The 19,581-nt window shown below is 44.0% G+C and overlaps 1 protein-coding gene across 1 annotated transcript in view; it reads left to right on the forward strand.

Annotated features, from left to right (window-relative positions):
* Window positions 1–19,581, forward strand: part of LOC138520467 (protein SREK1IP1-like) — a 158,538-nt gene that overhangs the window by 82,847 nt on the left and 56,110 nt on the right. Inside the window, exon 2 of the mRNA XM_069632840.1 lies at window positions 12,254–12,378. Within this exon, the coding sequence (XP_069488941.1) occupies window positions 12,254–12,378 (125 nt within the window). The remainder of the gene's footprint in view (window positions 1–12,253; window positions 12,379–19,581) is intronic.

Here is a 19,581-nt window from a genome sequence, read left to right on the forward strand (position 1 = left end):
TAGAAGCTCAGGGAGTAACCAAAAGTCTGGCTAGCCCCAAGTCCCGACAGTCCCGTCATTAGCGTAGACCCAGATCTTTTCCAGACCTAGCAACGCCCCTGCCTGGTGCTGTACTTTAATTCTCCCCATGGTTCCTGTATCTCCAACTACTGCAGCGACAGCTGTTTCTGCTGCATTCCAGGTAACATGTTCTTGCCTTTCTCTGGCAAGTTTGCTTGCCAGCCTTGCAGAATTCCTTTTTGGCGTCCCTTGTTATCTCGCAGAGCTCAGACACTGCTTGCCCTGATATTGCATTTTTCGAAACTAAGTGGAGCAGTGATGTGTGATCTTGCACCTGGCCTCAGCTGCTGAAGCAAGCTGAAATGCTTCAATAAATAAGTCACCACAGTCAATAATGAAGCCACTGCAGCGTACATTGACAGGCAGGTGGTGTGTTGTGTCACACAGCCATTCACAATGCCACTGCACCCGGGAAATCTGTTTCCCATGGGTGCCCAATCACGTTTACTCTTCCTCTCAAAGTGGTGCAATGAAATGAATACACGCACTTTCTAAAGATTGGGTTATGCCAAAGACGACTCTGGCATCTTCTGATGTACTACTTACTTCTTTAATTACGTTCTTGTACATTGTAGTAAGTGCATCAAGTCAGGTAAACTTAAGCTTAGGGCAACATGCACCGGCATCCTCTCTCAGGGGTCTGCATCTCCAACTGACTCTCACAGATCACCACTCATACATCAACATTCTCTCAGGCTGCATTCTCTGTCACTCCAACATGCTAAGCATTCAACTCAGGGTCCAGGGGAAGTTTAGTCACTACACATGTGTATCCCCTATTGCACTATGCAGAGTTGTGTGACAGTATGCTCTCAGTCAAGCAGGCCAAGCACAAGCTCCACCTCTGTCCAAGAAGGTGGTGTGTTGCATCACACACCTAATCACACTGACCCTAATACCACTGCCTGATCACCAGCACCCTGCATTTCTTATCACGATGCTCCAAACATGTTTTCACTTTTACCAAAGTGGTGCCAATAGAATGAATTCAAGCGCTTGTGTCTGGTAAGTGCTCTAAGGCACTTTAAGTTGTGTGTGAGCATGTGTTTAATCAATCTGCCACAGCACAAAATGTACAAGCAAGTTGGTGATAGAGCTGGCGGAGAAAGTGAAATCCTGCACGCAAACAAAACCCCCAAAGCCCTAGCCTGTCTTTCTGTTAAATACAATGGGCCTCATTACGACCCTGGCGGTACGGGGTTAACGGCGCCGTAAAAGGTGCCGACGCCGTTTACCCCGTACCGCCTCATTACGAGGTCCCCTCACGGGACCCAGGAAGTAACGCCTGGTCAAACCAGGCGTGCTTACCGGGTCACGCGAGGGGAAGAGGGAGCAAATAACGGGCCAACTCGTAATGGCCTGTTGTTTGCTCCCTCTCCCATTCCCATTCTCGGAATGGCCCGGTAATTCCTCATTCTGTGGACCCGGACCCGACGCGATTTTGGCGGCAGCCATGCCGCCAATAGCGGCATGGCTACTGCCGAGGTCGTAATGAAGCCCAATTACTTTAAGGATGTGCAAAAATGCAAAATAACATGACATTCTTGTGAGTACTGCCTAAAATCAGCCCTTATGTTTAGCCCTGCCTAAAGTCAAATGCCCCAGCTTCCAAATAACAGCAGACATCCCTGTCGGAACTCTTGGAAAGATTCCCAGGAACTGCAAAAGAGAGACAGAAGCCAGGCCCTTATATAGACAGAGGAATCCGGCTCCCAAACTCCATGACGCAAATATCAAAAAAGTTCAAGATGTGCAGATTTCAAATGCGGTGGAAATTCAGGGGTCCAGACACACGTATATAGCGCCCTTGGGCATGAACCCTATAGTCTGCTCGGTGTGTGGGATTCTGAGTTCGGCGTATTTGCACATGTTTCTTGTGTATGCTGTGTCTGTTATTTTCCCCAGAGATTTTACTGTTGCTTTTCAGACTTCGTGCTCGATTCATGGAATTGTTTGCACGGTTCGAAGTGACGTTGCACTGCCGACTAAAACCCTGATTCATGGAACTCTGCACAGTGTATTTCTGCAGTGCAGACTACGTGCAAAGTCAACTCTGCAAAGTGTAGTGTTGCAGTGCAAACTACGTGCAAAGTCAGTACTACATAATTTTTGAAGTACAAAATGACTTGGCACTGACTTTGCACTGCAGAAATACACTTTGCACAGTTCCATGATGTGTCTGCAGTGCAAAGTCACTTTTTAGCAGTTCAAAGTCATGCAAAGTCACTCTGAAACGTGCAAAAAATTCCATGATTCGGACCCTCAGCCTTTACTAGTAATCCTAGACCTGCTTTTGTTTCTGACGTTATAAATCTTTATGATATATACCAGGTGGGGCATAAGATTGTCTCGAGCACCAGTTAAAAAGTGGCCCAGAGTTACAAATGGCAATTCACTCCTTTTGTGACAGACTGTTTGAGTAGTACCCAAGGGGGAGTTGTTTGTTAAAATGTGATGCAAATTGTGCATTTTAAAGACTATTCATTCAGTAACACTGGTCAAAAGTGCTAGCCGCATCAAACTGGCCCACATGTGCCAAAAAAGGGTCCCCCACTAGCATTTTGTGATTTTGGTTCGGGCGTTGCCCTATGGGCAATTCCGAGCCTGATATATACCGTTGACCCTTGGTGAGGACCTTTTTTGCTACGAAGGAAATGTTTAGAACATAGGCAGTCATACTTAGGATTTCGCTCAGAGGTGTCCCGCAAGCAAAGCACAAACGTTTGGAATGTACACTTGTAGATGTCAAATGTGTATGGAGTTTTGGTCCTTATTCGGCCATTTTGTTTCAGTCTATAAACCCCCACGCTTGACAAAGCAGTGTTTTATTCTGTACTGTTTTTGTTGGAAGTTTTTGCCTAGTGTCTGTTAACTACTGAACTGATTTGTTTCACTTCTAAATGTGCAAACTTGTTTTCTGCCCTTTCATCATTGTATTATGTTTTTGGGGTGCTTGAGTCTGCACTTGTCATACGTCATCCAAAACAGACTGGCTTTACCAAAGCTTGTAATGCTACATTCAAATCCTACAATATCATATACTCAGGACGTTGGCATCTATTTTCAAAAAGGTTAAAACAAAAGTTGAAACGGGGGTGAAGAGGGGAGGTTCTACGTTGTTTTTAAATAAAATTGGAAAACCTAAAGAAAACAAGCATTGGCAATGCCCACACTTTGGGCTTTTCTGTAGGCATGGGAAAAGGTACTTGTCAGGGACAGAGTATTACATACCCATTGGTAGCAGCTGCAAAATGGTGCGTGTACCTGGACATCCAAGAGCAGCGCCTGGCAAAAGCTTAAAACGTATGCACGTGCCAAATGTGTTGGTTTTGCCAATGCTTGTTTTAAACAGGACCTCAGTGGCTTTGCCAATGCTTGTTTTAACAGGACTTCAGTGAAGGATAAACCAAGTGCTTATAAATCGAGTAGCTGAAGGTGGGCCTGGTAAGACATTTTTATTACATTAGTTGAGTATTTACAACTCTTATTAAGGGCCCGATTCATGGAATTATTTGTGCGGAAAATAGGGAACATGCGCACCAGATTGCGTGTGTAATCCAGTTCGTCGATTCATGGAATCCAATGAGTGGGATTTTCATTGGACTTGCATGGATTTCGTGGCGGCCCGGCATGCCCCTGCAAGCAGCCAAGTGCATTGCAGAAGGCACCATGAAGAGTGTGGGCGTGGTTTGCGCAGATGGCGGGGAAGGGTGAAGAACACAGAAAATGGGGAAGAATATGTGAAAAAGTGGGTGTTACGAGGGACGGCACACAGGCAGTCCATTGCTCATACACTATTGTGTGGAGCAATACGTATTCATGGATCCGACTGCGCAACCTCCGGGCCGGTGAATGGCCATGCAGAGCCCTCATAGTATCTGCCTCCCGAAGGCAGGCGTACAGACAATTTCAAATAGGATTCACCACACAGAGGGAAGATCGGGTGTCAGATTTAGGGGTGCATGCACGCATCCGTGGTTCTGATCTAACTTACTTTTTTTAAGGTTTTACCCAAGTTACGATAAATTGTACGCATGTTGTTGGGGTGCCGTTAACAGTTACGGGGAACCCTGTGCAGGGTCCCCGAGCTGCAGGCCTGCTTGCGGGGGTCCCCACGCACTGTTTTGAGGGTACATGTATCCACGTCCGTGGAGCACGCAATGGTGGCTGTTTCTGGCTGTTTTTGATTTACGTGGAGGCTTCTCAGGGGTCGTTCTGGCCGCAACTTGCATGTACGGTTACTTTGCACGAACAATTCCATGAATACACAGAGCACGCAGAAAAACGTCTACACGTAGGCTCGTGCAGTGACGTTCTCAGCGCATGAGCATTGCATGATTTCTGCGCTCTTTTTCATGAATCGGACCCTAAGTCATTAACTCTCAGAAGACTGCTTTGAACAAACACTGACAGGAACTTTGAATGCAAAGCTTAATGTTAAAGCTTGAATAGAGTGAGCTCAGAGAGTTCACATGAGTATGTGTTTTGGGCGGGCAGAGGCAGGAATGGTGGGAATGACCATAGAGATTAGCATGACCATGGGTACGGAATAGCAGGTCCAATAGCACAGCGCGTAGAGTGCTCGCTATGACATCTGTGCAGAGCATGCTGACGCAGGTTTGAATCCTGGCAGGGCCAATCTCAGCCTTTCGTCCTTCCGAGGTCGATAAATGAGCACCACACACTGTGGGTAATAATAGCACTATATATATATATGTGCTAAATTATTATTATAAATGGGTGGGCACATAACCAAGAAACACCTACAGACTCTGTGTCCCTCCTCATATGTCATTCCTCCCTATCTGTACTCCTATGCAATAGCTTCGGATTATAGGTGTCACCAGCAACACCTAATAGCCCAAACTAAAAATGTCAAATGACATAGAAAAAAGACCAGCACCGCTGATGACCACTTAAATCCAAGGCTTGAATTGGGCTGGATTTTCCACAGATTTATAATCCAGCATTGTCTCCACGGATTCAGAATCTGGGAAAACTGAAAGACCATGCCAACGCAGAAGCTGCCATAATACATTGCCCCGCAGCCACATGGATCATTTATTACGAGCGCCCAAGACATTATGAGCTTAAAAGAGCCCTGCTCTAGCTTGCCTTTTCTTTGTTTTGAATTTAATCAGATTAAAGTGCAATTAACGTCAGATGTCTGCAGCCGCTACTTAATTCAGAGCCACTATTATCTCATAAGTGGTGAGAATGGTGGGTGATTGAAAATAGGAGTAATACATAAAGCTGCATGCTGCGTGACACAATGGGCAAATAAAGTTGCACCTATTCTCAAAGCGCATCTGAATGTGCGCAGTACAAATGCACACATTGCAATCCCCTTTCTCATCCACTTTGTGAATTTGCACAAATGAGAGGGTATTTCCAGTGGAGTAACTTTGCTGAAAGTGTTGGGGGGGACATGGCATCTGAATAAAAGGTGCCCCAGCCAAATGAATGGGGACAAAATGGTGTGCCGTGAAAGTTGGAAGGGACAAACACCACTGTCCCCTTAAAATTACACCCATGGGTGTTTCTGCACATTTCAATACACACTCCAATTTCACATATGGGAATGTGCTTTGAAATGCACCGAAATGAGACACATTTGCCTGCACCTGTAGCGAACAGGCACGGTGGCGTGAGAAAAACACGACAGGATTATTTCTGACCATGTCAGAATTAGTTTTCAACCACAGCTGTCACACTTGCATTTTTATCCCCAAACAAGGTTAAAAAAGCCTTTTTCTTTGTTTACAGCCCATCACTGTGAAATGCCTTTCCAGTGCCCATGTGGGTGATTGGAGGAAGTCGTACATCACTGACGGGAGAGCTCCCCCAACACTTATACATACAAAGACCGGATATCAGAGGTCTTAGATCTCAGTGAGCACAGGCGACTGAGAGTGCTTAATAATCAGTCTAACTTTCCTGTTTTAAAAAATGTCCTACCCTGAAGACCCTGTTATGCCCTCCTATCAAGAAGCAGGATGTTCAACCCAGGATAGGGTGACCCTACCGGTGAAGTGCAGTCCAGCAGCCCAAGTACTCCCAACTAGCACCACAGAACGTATGATGCTAGCCCCGACTGTAGATGTCCCACTCGCGGTAAGGCATGAAATGTCCATCTCTCCAAAAATTCCTGCTTGCCTAGGGAGTGTCTCACCTAATCTAGTACAGGCTGATGTTGTTGGCCCACCCTATTGGCCTGAGCTTATGGCCAACATTGCAAAGGAACTTCTCTTATGTAAGGACCCATTTGATCTTGGTATTTTGGCCAATGCCCTGAACGATCTTGCCCTGAGCCCACGGCCTTCTAAAGTGGATGCTGCCTCTCAGACACTTGAGCCCATTAGGTCATCCACACCTTTACAGACCGCTAGAGCTAATGTGGTCTGTGAAACCCTTATTAAAAGGGATTTGGTAGATCAAGCCACTCAAACTTATCTGTATAATGAGAAAACCTTGATATCCTCTGGGCTTGGCCTGACTCACAAGAAGAAAGCCCGTACTCCAAAAGTAATGGGAATACAGGAAATCCCTCCCAGTGCTATTGCCACCTGAGACTAATTGGTCTCTAACAGGTCTCTAGTTGTCTCTAACAGATCACAACAATGAACTCCAAACTAAAGAGGTCTCTGTCACGGAACATTCAAGCAAAAAAGTCACAAATGCCACCACTAAAGATAAACACACATTTGACTTTATTATGGATCAGAGAAATCTCATCATAACCAACATTCCAAGAACAGAAGCTAAAGAGTCGAATGAATCCTTGCGCAACAAGGTTCTTGCCTGGATGCGGCAAAGAACAGGACAAGGGGTGGTCAGACGGACTGACCTGATAATCATTCGCAGGATAGATCTGAGTGATTGGTGCTCGAGTCCCGAAACTGACTGTATTATCGTGAGGTGTGGGGCTAGTACTTTACCTGCTTTTCTCAGAAACTGTAAATATATGCCCAAAGGTGTGTCTCACTGTAATTTAATCACTTAAGCACATCTTTTTTTCCGCTAAGTACCTTCTTTTGGACTTTTTCTATCCTCAACCATGATTTTGTCCAATTGCCTGATGAATGTCATCTGTTTGAATGTATCCCTTATTCCTGTATTGTTCATGTTCTTTTTGTTGTTTCGTCTTGTATGCGCCATCACACCTGTGGGTCTATTTTGCGCTTTATAAATGTAATAAAGTAAAGTAAAGTAAAGGGGTGCCGGCCAGAGCATCATTTGCACTGCTGCACAACCCCAAAGAAATGCAGAGCAGCACCTTTGAGGATTAGGTGAGCTGCACGTTTCTAGAATTAATGCAAATGAAAAAAGTGCATCTTCAGAGCTTATTAATTTTGCACCAGCTGTTGACAATCTGCCCCAATGAGCTCAATCAGGTGCATTATGTTTCACTGTGCTTTCTCCCAGCTGTCATTTATTAGGATGCCATTCATCTGCATGCTTGCATATGCAGGCTCTCTGCCAGGATGGGGAAAATGAACCTATAGTCATTTGATAAATTATATATATTTGTTTGTCATATTGGTTTGTTAACTTATGTGTACACATTTCAGGATATCTCTCTTAAATATATAGGGTTATAGTAATCACAGTTTTTAAAAGCTTGTCACTTGCCTGCCTTGACTCCACCTCTAGCCCTGCCTTCATCACTCACTCTGCCTATCATCACCGCCATGGAACTCCAGAGTATTTTTTTTTTCATTTCCACACTGCTCATGACACTAGCGATGTTGTGTAAGTCACCTCCTATTTTATAATTTTACTTCATGGGCAGTGCTGGACTCCTGTCACTGACACCCTCATGTGACATATCAGTGGTGAATGTCGGTTTCTAAACCATCAATCAGACCCACACCTCTAGTACACCAGAAGGGATCTGAACAGATTAGAGACACAAGCATATGATAAACTTCCTTGTCGATTTTTGGTAACGTGGACGAAACAGCAGGTTTATCGCTGAAAGGTTGTGGATCGTTGGTTAGTTGCAACACAGCGAAAATACAATTATTACCCAATGACAAAAATGACTGTGGAGTCAAGGCTGTATAGAAATATCTACTTTATTATTATCACAACAAACAGTACTAGCACACTATGAATACAACCCACCCTTTAAAGGAATGCAGATGACAGACAGTTTCAAAGAAGGAAAAGGGATGCACTCTGGATACTGATAGTAAATAATCGCAATAGTTGAAGGATACTTGGCTTCAGCACAAAGGGAGTGATCGGTCATACAATGTCAATAGGGCCCTTAGGAGAAGGACCAGGGGGGCAGAACCACAATGTACCTTGTGCTGTAGGAGTTCTTGGTACTTGACAGGGTTGAGTCAGTTTCAGGGCGCTTTGCAGCTTCTGCAACATAGTTCAAGGAGGGAGACAGCTAGCAGGGACAGGGTATCAGATGGCAACCAGTTCAGCATTGGAGGCTGGATGGATGGCTGCAGGTTGCCCTACATGGCGTGTCAGGTCAGGAATCGTTGTCTCAGTGCTGGTCAGTGGGTCTGAAGCATTGGTCGATGTGTCGCAGACCGCTTTAGCGATTGCAGCGTAACAACAGTGGGTGGTGCAGTCGGTTGCAGCTCGAGGGGCTCCATTGGCTCAATAATGTTCTTTAAGTTTGACATCGGTAGATGCGTGTCTATGCACTTCTCGTAGCTTCTTCACTGGGCTTGTGTCGTCCATTAAGGCGGACAGCACAAAACTGGGGAGGGTGTTGCAGGCAGCTGCCTTGTCCTTGGTTTAGGGTTCAGAGACTCTCTGACACTTCCCAACTAAGAAGCTTGATGCAAAGCCTAGCAGGGCACGTTGTGTGCTGGCTGGGTACCGGTCCTGGAGCTGCTGGAGGGTCCTGTTCATTCAGTATCTCCCTCTGTTCCCATGGAAATGTTTAAGGGAGGGATCTTGCTTCCTTCTTGGAGGTCCTGGCCTTCATTCACTGGCAGAAGTTGTAACGCAGACTGTACCTTCAGCCAGGGTCCAATGATGAGTTCTTCATTCTGCTTCTATTGAAGCCTTCAGATGATCTGCCAAAAGAGGGGCTTAGCCCACTTTTAAAGCCAAATGGGTCGCAGTGATTGTTTAGGCTAAGCCTACCTTAATGAACCAATCCTGGGTTCCCCCCAACAATTTCCTGTATGCGTGAGGTCATAACCAGAGTGCTTTGCAATAGAAAAGGGAAAGGGGTGAACACATGTAATACTAAGTCCCACCTATCTTCCTGTCTTTTGTGGATCAAAGGGTCTCTCTGGTTAACAGAGCTCGTTCCTGATTAAAGAATCAGGTCTCCCTTGAAGCTAGGGTGAGAACCGACTTCCTGTCTCCTGAAAACCACATACTTGTACCTTATGAATGGGTTCTCCATGCAGGGTTGACTACTGTAAACAAGCAGTCCCTGACATGATAGTGCACTGTCAATGGATTCTGAGGGCGTGAGCTGGCTTCAGGTTGACGCAGTTGCACATGAAAGTTTGTTGGGGTTTCATGCCTCCTTTGTTAGCCTCTGCAGCCAGGCCCCATGTGGGCCTTTTTGAAGTGTATTCTATGTTTATGTTAATCACTGCCACCAGCTGCAGGGCCCAAACAAGGGACAGGGCAGATCCATGGAGCCTTTGTTAGTTAATCAGGCTGGATATGGGAAAGGGACAGTTTGGTCTTCCCCATTCTGGAAATGCATTGTGTACTCCTCCTTTCATATCCCAACTAAATATGACAGGGGGGACTGTGCCTCTAGGCTGTGTCCACCCAGAGTACACTGGTCTATGAGTATGTCATGCAGCGAGCACAAGAAAATGTGTCGCATATTAGCCCCACATATTTCCAGAGGTTGATCTCCCATCATTCAATTTCATTTGAAAAGTTCAAAAAAGCCCAGGCGAACGCACACCGACCGTGCGGATGATTGAATTCCTCACACCTCCTTTACACCCTTTGTTGGCCAATTTTGACAGAAGCATCTCAGGGCGTCATTCCACACCGAAACTACTACCTTCCCTCACAAGGGTGGATAGGGAACCAAAAGATGTCCTCGAAATGATGTTCAAAGTTGACCCCAATTGCAGATTTTCAGCAAACCCAACCCTTTTCCTATTGGTAAATTCAGAAATACAGCACACAAGAGGCATGTGGCGCACAGTCCTACCAGAAAATCTCCAGAGTTCCCTTTAGGCCAGTCCACCCCTGTTCAACTGCACATGTGTCACTCAATGTCAACAGACCTTGAACAACTTTGCACAAGCCATGAGAACTGACCACAGGTGTCCTGCAGAGTGAACAGTCTATCCCCACAAACTAGGCCCTGATCTCAGGGCACTTCCTTCACGTCCTTCAGAGAGGGTTGGGTTTAATTTACTGTGATGTCCTTCCAAGGAAAAGAATGCTCTTAGCGTGTGGTCCGGCCTGCTGATGTTGGCTTCTGCCCGTCCCTTTTTTGTGTTTACTTTACTCCCTTGTTTTTTTAGGTGTGTGTCTCCACTCCCCTGCACAATCAGAACAGGTTCTTTTCTGCATAGCCCGGGGAGCTTGGCACAGTCTTTTATGATGCGGCCCACCTCTATTGGCAAGACTTAAACATACACACAAAGTTCAAGAAACAGTGATATGCCATTGTGTTAAGGCACAGCCCAGCCCTCGATAAACCTCCAAGGTATTGTTCCTGCAGAGCTGTGGATAAACCTTCAGGGCTCTTTACTGTACAACCCCAGATCCACTTTCAAGGCGTTCTCACTGTACAGCCCTGGATACAATTTCAAAACTGTTTTATTGCATGGCCGGGCTAAGCCTCAAAGTCGTGGTTAATGCGTAGGCTAAACATGTAAAGCGCTGTCTGTGAATAGCATAAAAAACACAAGTCAATATAAGTGCATAGTATAAACCTTCAAGGCACTTGGTGTGCATAGGATAACACTTTAAGACATGTATAGTGCATATAATAAACCTTTAACACAGTAGTGCATAGGATAAACCTTTCAGGCACTTGTTGTGCATAGGATAAACCTAAACGACATTGTTGGCACGTAGGATAACCATTCATGGCATTCTTAGATTAGTGCTTGGTGTACACCTTTATGACATGGTGCGTGCATAAGATACACCTATGCATTGTAAGTCCATAGGATAAATCTAAAAAACATTGTTGTTGCCTAGGATAATTCAATGCATTACTATATTAGAGCCCAGGATAAACCTTTAAGGCATGGTCCGTGCATAGGATATACCTAAGCATTTTAAGTGCATAGGATAATCCCACACAGCATTGTTGGTGCATAGAATAAACCTTCAAGCCATTACTAGATTTGTGTCTAGGATACACCATTATGGCATAGTGCGTGCATATGCTACACCTAAGCATTTTAAGTCCATTGAATAAACCTTCAAGCTATTACTAGATTTGTTTCTAGGATAAACCTTTATGGCAGGGTGCATACATTGACCGGGGGAAACTGGGGGGGTTCTCAAAATCACACATATTTCAGCATGATTTTTCCCAAATAACCAGACAACTGCATATGTTTCTTAGTGATCTAAAGGGCAACCAAATACTGTACCCCTAACAAGCTGTGGCCAGCGACAAGCAGGCGGGATAACTATACCCGATATAACATAACATAACTAACAAATGAAAAGCATTTTCAATTCCAACATAGCTTTTTAAACAATGAAATGTGTGGTTTATTCTATTACCGTGTGAGTTTCATTTAGTAGAAATGCAGTTTGGACAGAACAGACTGTAGTAAAAATGAAAGACGCACATCCAATTCCAACATACATTAACCAATTGGTAATACATTTAAATTCAAACATACATAAAACAAAACAAATATGATTCTGTGCAACAATTGTGAACTGTACATATACATTGGATTGGGTTCCTATACAAACCAATTAAAGCAAACCATGTCAAATATAATTTAACAAACAGTGTAATATCACAATCTCAAATAACTTCATTTACCATTTTGACGAGTAAAGGTTAGTGCTTGCCTTCGTGCGTGCATGCCAGCAAAATGATCAACAATAGCAGCATCAGAAACTGATTGTAGCGCGTTTCTCTCTACTGAAAGTACAGCACGGTCCTGTGACCTAGATGGCCCCATTGTACATCTGAGCCAATTGTGAAGACTCTGTAAAACACTGAAATATCTTTCACAGAAATTTGAATAATTTTCTTTTACAGTTGGAAACATTACAGGATCTAAAAGCTTGTAAACTTGATCCATTGAAAGAGTTTGACCTTTCTGTTGCTTTTTTAGCAAAACAATCTGTTGCTACAAGTACTTCCTCAGACTTAAATTCTATTTTGTAATGTTTTGCAATTTCCCTTAAATCCTCAGATAGAGTTTGGGGAACGTGGACTGCAAGCCTGCATTCCTCTCATCATCTCTTCTTTGACACTGGAGAACTGATGTTCTAGTTCAGAGATCATCCGATCCAAGAACGGAAAAAATAACTTTGTTCTAAAGTTATCTTTTGGACTGACATGTTCCAGAGAAGAACTTTGTTCAACCACAAAGTCTTCCATGCTATTTTGCTTTATTCTTCGTTCGACTACTATTTCCTCACCTTTAGTGTTGGTATCACTGAGGAAGGATTTTGCTTTTTGCAGTAGCTCTGAAACTCTTTCTGTAGTTTGCATAGCTTTTAACGTATTGCACACAGCTTTTTTCAAATCAACTGCTTTAGCTAAATCTAGAGTTTCTTTTTGGAGGATTGTGTGGAAGCCCTCTGTGGTGGTAAGCAAAGGCTGGAACATAAAGAGCCAAAATACTATTGACAATGTTTTAAACTTTAACAGTAAACCACTTGCTGTAATGGTTTCCACTTCTGAAAGACACTGATGGACAGCTGGGAAGTTATTTATCAGTGCATTTACAGAGCGTACCTGAGCTATGTCTTGGGAGGATAGCTCAGGGGAAACATGCACGCCTTGGAAGCAAAACAACATGAAGCAACACAGGTTCAATCCCCGGGTCCGCGCTTAGAAACATCTGGGTATTAAGCGCATTATAAATAACAATTACAAGACCAACGTGTGTCTGAAAGCTGAACAAGCTCACCTTGTTTTAGTTCCAGATTTTTTTGAACCGCTTTGAATTTATGGTTGTGAATAAATGAAGTGCTGAACAATGTATATAGATTTTCCATTGTACTGAAGACATCTTTGGCATCCTTTATTGCTCTATAGGCGTGACATAGTGCAAGTTTAGGTTCATGGGCATGACAATGAACATAAATAGCTTCTGGAAGTGTTTCTTAAACTTTGCCTGCACACCACCGCTTACTCCACTCATAACAGCTGCACCGTCGTAAGTTTGAACAACACGTAATATACTATCTACTCCACGTTCTTATAGGCAGTCTTGTAAAGACTCTGAGATAGCATCTGCATTCAAATCTTCCAATTCCCTGAAACCTAGAAAATGTTCTTTAATTTCACCACTTATTGATAAAACATAGCGAACATCGATTGCCAATTGCTCTTTGTGATGATCTCTTGCCTCGTCTGCCATTGTTGCATACATGCCAGAAGCGTTCAACTCATTTACTATTTTATGTATAACTTCCTCAAAGCAGCACTAGAAGATATCATTCTGAGATGATGGGGAAGTGTACGTAGCGTCGTCAGCGGGTATATACTTTTAAAGAAAAGGGTCAAACTTTGAAAGTGCATTCAAGAATTCTATGAAATGTCTTTTCTTCTCGCTATCCTCTGACTCATCATGCCTCAAAAATGAAATAACTTCTTTACCAAGGAGCTTTGTTGGTGCCACAATACCGAGAAGATAGTCTCGCCTTTCTTTGATTTGAAGTTCACTGTCTGTTTGCATCAGATCTACTACATTGCCGCGCACTGGAGCGTCCTTGTGCATAGCCTATGCCAACATACTTGATTTGTGTGCTGCTGTCATTTCATGGTCTTTCTATGAATAGCCACTAGTACACAACAAATCTATTGTTTAGCTGTTTATTTTTGGAATGAAATGTCTACAAGCAAAACAAAAAGAGGCATTTCTTTGACAGAATATTCCAGCCAAGAGTATTTTAAAAACCGATTATACTGAAATTAAACTTTTTGTTAAACCAAAAATGCCATGAGGATATTCTAGTAGTTTGACCTGTAGTGGGCCCTTATCAAGATCTCCTAAATCTGTTGCCTCACTAGATCTACTGGCAGCCATAGGTCCGCCACTTACACTTTCGGAAACTGTATGCTGACTTGTGTTGGTACTTGAGCTTTCTTGAGCATGTTGCAAATAATCATCAACCTGAATACTCTGCTCTACAGTCTCAGATCCTTCCTGGTGCTTCTGAGACTCATTGGATGTGGGTGATGAAGATGTTGGTGTTGCTACTGCTGCTGCTGAACCTTTACTGTCAATGTACTTCTAATATCTATTTCCTAAAAAAAAAGAAGATTAATTATGGAATCTGGATTGTCCTCATGTGTATTATCTTAGAAGCCTTTTAACTTATGTGACAGTCCTCAATGCAGTCACAATAATATGAAGTCTCTGGATAGAGTGCAGCAATACAGACTGGAGGTTGGATCATTAGGAAGTGTATGGTTTAAAAGGCTGCTGATTACAGATGGTGCAAATAAACATGCAACATTCTCAAATAAGCAACAGCAACACCTCAACTCAGCAAGCAGAAAAAAAGGATATAGCACTAGGACACCACTTCAGCTCCTGTAGTGGATTTCTCTACTGGGCCTGTACTGTAGTAATTTGATGGAATGGCAAGCTGTGGAGCGGTGGAAGATGCGACTTTGAAAGGCCAGCAGTTGACGTATTGCTGGTTGTTGGGCTCAGGACTGACTGGGTGGCCTAGATGGATTGCCTCTGCAAGGTGGGATATTGCAAATATGATGACTAACCATGTGCAGCCGCTCAGCTAACCTAAGAGCAAAACACACATTCTGACAATCACCCATCCAGAGACGGGCTGTATGCGGACGTTGCACACTTTGCAGAAGAAAAAAACGAAATCATCTGGTATTAAATGTGCCCAGACAACATGCATCTCTAATCCATTTCACCCTATTCACGTGCTGGGAAGGGCACACAGATAAAAGGCATTCTTAAATGAGCATCGGCAATGCCAACAGTTTGGGCTTTTGTGCAGGCATGGGAATGGCATTTGCCAGGCACTGCCATACTGATATTAACTGGATTGTAGCAGCTGCAAAGTGGTGAGAGTACCTGGGCATATGATAGCACTGCCTTGTGAATGCCTGATATTGATACACAAGCTCTGCCAATGCTTGTTTTTAACAGGACTTCAGTGAAGGACACACAGAGTGCTTTTAAATCCAGTGGCTGAAGGCAGACCTGACTGACATTTTTATTTCGCCAGTAGCTCTTTTACAGTTCTAAATAAGTAATTAACTCTCCACACACTGCTTTGAGAAAACACTGACTCTGTGCAGAGTTGCGTTCCCGGAGGGTATAATATTTGTATTACCCTAATCTAGGCTACATTTTTAGCTTCCCTTTGCTCATGGCAGAATGGCACCGTACCTCTGCAGCTTATATTGACAAATCCATCCAAGGACCCCTATCAGTGGTTCCATAGGAAGCGCAGACCATTAGCCATACCCAAGAACCGACCCTGGTTGTTTGTGGGGAATGGTTTCACTTAGCTGGGGTGGGATGTGAATCTATTCCTGTATATTTGTAATTTTGGGACTTGTAATTTTCTGAAATTGCAAATAGGAAAGAAACATACTAGTGCCAGAATCCAAAGGGGAATAACATGGCTGGTTTCCTTCTCACGCATGACTAAGATAAACGTTAGCGCTCTGAATCTGTATTGTGCTAAGACATCCAGATGCATGTGATGTCAGTTACAATTTGTACATTTTAAAGTAAAGGACACAAGGCTGTGAATTATTTATGACCACTGGCAATTCACTGGGCCGCCTGTCCTCCCACTCTCCCTTCCTCCTCACAGTACGTAGTATAAGACAACTAAAATGTTTTAATAAACTAAGGACAGGACGAGCCAGGAGGATGGAGGACTGCCTTTCATAAGCTGGCATTCTGTAGCCGCTGACCATTTACATACGGGGAAAAACATGTAGGTAATGTTTCTGCCCTCTGCCTCTCCCTCTGGCAGCATTGCTTTCCCCACATTAGCTTCAGAACCCCTCACATCTCAGACTACCTCCCCACCCCACGACATATCTGACTCTATAAGACAAAAAGTGAAGCACTGGACTTAAACAGATTTTGGGGCTCTATTTAGTTTGTCTGCAAGCAGAGGGGAGTGTGGGTTCCCGCCGTTGGGTGATTTTGCTTCTTAGCTAGTTAGAGATGCCATTGCTTTTGCCATCTGCTTCTGCGAGGCCACAGTTCTTCTCCATATGAATGCTAGAGTTGCAGACGGTATGCAGTTGTTTCCCTTTCCTAACATTGAACATGTAGGTAGGATCATCATGTTTTAAGTATGGCAATTATATACATGTATGTATATAAAGGGGCAGAATGTGTATACAAATGGAGGATGGGAGTGGCATGAGGGTTTGAGGGGGGCAGGGTAGGGGTTGCCAAGACCAGTTTTCCTTTCAAAAGTAAAGTTTGATACATGTGGGAACCACACTGGCTTCACTGTAAACGCCAATAAAGTGTTGTTACTCTTTAAATGTCTGATCATGCCCCAAAAGGCGACCTCATCTGATCCTTCTACTGCATGTCGTAATGTAACATGGCGGGGTCCCATCGTGGGCTGCTATTGTGAGGTCCTGTCCCACTTTCACGCACTCATAAATTACCCAAATCAATGATAATCTTTGTATTACTAATACAGTGTCAGAGTGCCATTGTATGACTAATGCTATGTATAGCATTATTTTTATATTTTTGTTAACATGGACGTCCTATGGAGTGTTACATTTGGAAGTATTTAGACCGTTGAAAAACCTTTAGTCGACAAAGAGTCATTAGTAGTATCAGAAGTATTTAACTTTTTAATGTAGAACACAAGGCAGAATTAAACTCATAGGGCAACTTGGCCCATCAAAACATTTCCAAAGCAGACCCTTCACCAAAGCTTAACTTGTCTCGATTATTGGCAACTGCATGAATCAAACGAACTGGCGGGGACGGGAGGGTTCTGAACAGACGATCTGTCACCTTGCAGAACAGATTCAGTCCCCCAGTTAACCCTTTTGCACTGCATATAAATGCATAAGACCCATTTTTAGAACCTTTTAATTTAATGATGCAACATAGCGCTTTATTAACTTATAAGGGGATGATTGTGTGGGTTACAGCTCATATGTCGAGTGCTTGGTTTGAGGAGAATGCATAAAGCCAGTATGTCTCGCGGAAGGGTGCCCAGAACATATGGATTCAGCAGCAAGGTACTTTGAGTGTGGATGTGTGTATGGAGGCAGCGCACAATAATACAGCAGAATGTGCAGTTGTAAGTGTAATGTCCTGCCCAATTAGTGTCCGGGTTGTTGGGGAGTATAACACATACATACCCTCAACGTGACCCCTACCAGAGAGAAATAAAGATGCACACACCGTTTTGATTCCTAAAACTATTTATTTAATCTGTTCATGTGTTAATTTTACTACACATACCTAATGTTTAAAGGTTGTACTACCAAGGAGCCCTGATTATGTCTAAGACAGCTGGCTTTCCCTGTGTGGTTGTGGCGTTAAGCAGCCCTCAGGTTGTGGAGAGGCTATCGTACACCAGGCTGTGGATGCCAGGAGCATCCCAGGCTGACTAGCTTGCCGACAGGGCCCCGAGCCTGATTTGGTGACCCAGGCTGCGTAAGCAGTGTGGCCGAAGGAGAAGATGGCAACCTAGCCCATGAAAGCCTGTGCGTCCAGTTTTGAAGATAAAGAAGACTCAGACCACATCAGCCGTGTGGCCAGTAGAAGGTGGGAGTGGCCTGTTTGGTTATTAGGTTTATATAGAGTTCCCCGGGGGGGCTGGGTGCTAAACCACAATTGGCTGTAGTGTGGTTACTGAGATCATCTGTTAGAACTCAGGTCTAGCCCATATCCTATCCGAAATGTTACCTATATGGTTGCAGGTCACCTAGTACTGTTTCTTTCCACAACTGGTGTGGCGAGAGGGGCACATCATAAAGTCGCCCCAACTTGGTTAGGTGGTGATGGCCATGCCAGCAGGCTAGGGCACAAAATACCTGCTGGGTAACATATGCATTAAGAAGAATGGTGCTTTGATTGTGCTTGTGGATAGGGCTGGTGAACAATCACAAAGCAGATTATGCAGATGTATGCATACAGCAGGCTGATGCTTTGAGCATGGATGCCCGAGGGGGTATTGGGGCAGCACACAATACCAAAGCAGCTATGGGCAATGATATGCATTCAGCAGAAACGTGCTTTGTGTTTGGATGAGTTTGGGGAAGTGCATAATACCAAAGCAAATTAGGGTAGTTATATGCATTTATGTTAAATTATGCTTCCAGTGTTCCAAAAACAGAGTGGATTAACATTATTCTCTCACGTTCTGCCTTTGGAACCGCGACTGGCCGCAGAGTCCGGCGATGAGTTAGCTCGGCTGGCTAAGGCACAAACAAAAGCAGAGCGCAATGTTTTAAAAGAGAGAGATTTAACACATAGCACAACATTACTTAGACCTGATAGGCGCTGCATGGTTTCAACTTTGCATATGTCAACATGCTTTCTCATGTGAGCCATGGACCCTCTATACTATAGAGTGCCTTGAGTGGAGACCATGCAAATGACATCACATCTGAGATACAGGGGTGAGAGACCACCTTAATATTTGAACCGGGACAGACCTTGTCAGAACTGATGGACAAAAGTTTGGTAAAGGAAGACACTGGGAGCCTCCATTTCAAAATGCCTTTACGAAATTGTTCATGCTATGCACACAAATGTTTTAAAGTATTTTTCTTGTTGTTGCTGCTTCTTTGCTAGCCAAAGAAGAAAATGCATATTGGGCGTCCCTATGTCATTAAAATAATCTAAACCCCCACTCACGATTTTGTGACGGAGGGTAGTCATTGTGGAATCCAGAATTTACACGTGGCGTCTGAAATGTTCCATACATGAAAAACATCAGGCAGATTGCTGTATTTTACACCAAAGGTGTCGAGGGGTCCAGAGACAGTCTGAAAAGACAAGGATTGCACCCCAAGCAAAAAGTAACCAACACTCACCCACGACCACCTACACTATAAGAGGCAGGGCTCTTACATTGCTTCAATTGCAATCAAAGAGACTCCTAATTCTGCCTGTCTAAAGGCAACAAATCAGGAAAAGGGGTAATACTGCATGTTGGGGGAAGGTTGCATTACGTTTGAATGCCCAACTATGGCTACTGAACTATACATCTGCCGTCTGGGCGCGAACCCGTAGATCTGCCTAACCCACGCATCAGCTTAGACATGTTGCACAGCCTGGGCACCTCGAGAGGAAACTTTACGCCTCAGCCAGTATAACACAACCCTACAGGTCCGAGTCACAGATAAGGGACATAATATCTCCACCAATA

Source organism: Ambystoma mexicanum, chromosome 13, assembly GCF_040938575.1.
Source record: "Ambystoma mexicanum isolate Mex_15411 chromosome 13, UKY_AmexF1_1, whole genome shotgun sequence".
Taxonomy (NCBI): domain Eukaryota; kingdom Metazoa; phylum Chordata; class Amphibia; order Caudata; family Ambystomatidae; genus Ambystoma; species Ambystoma mexicanum.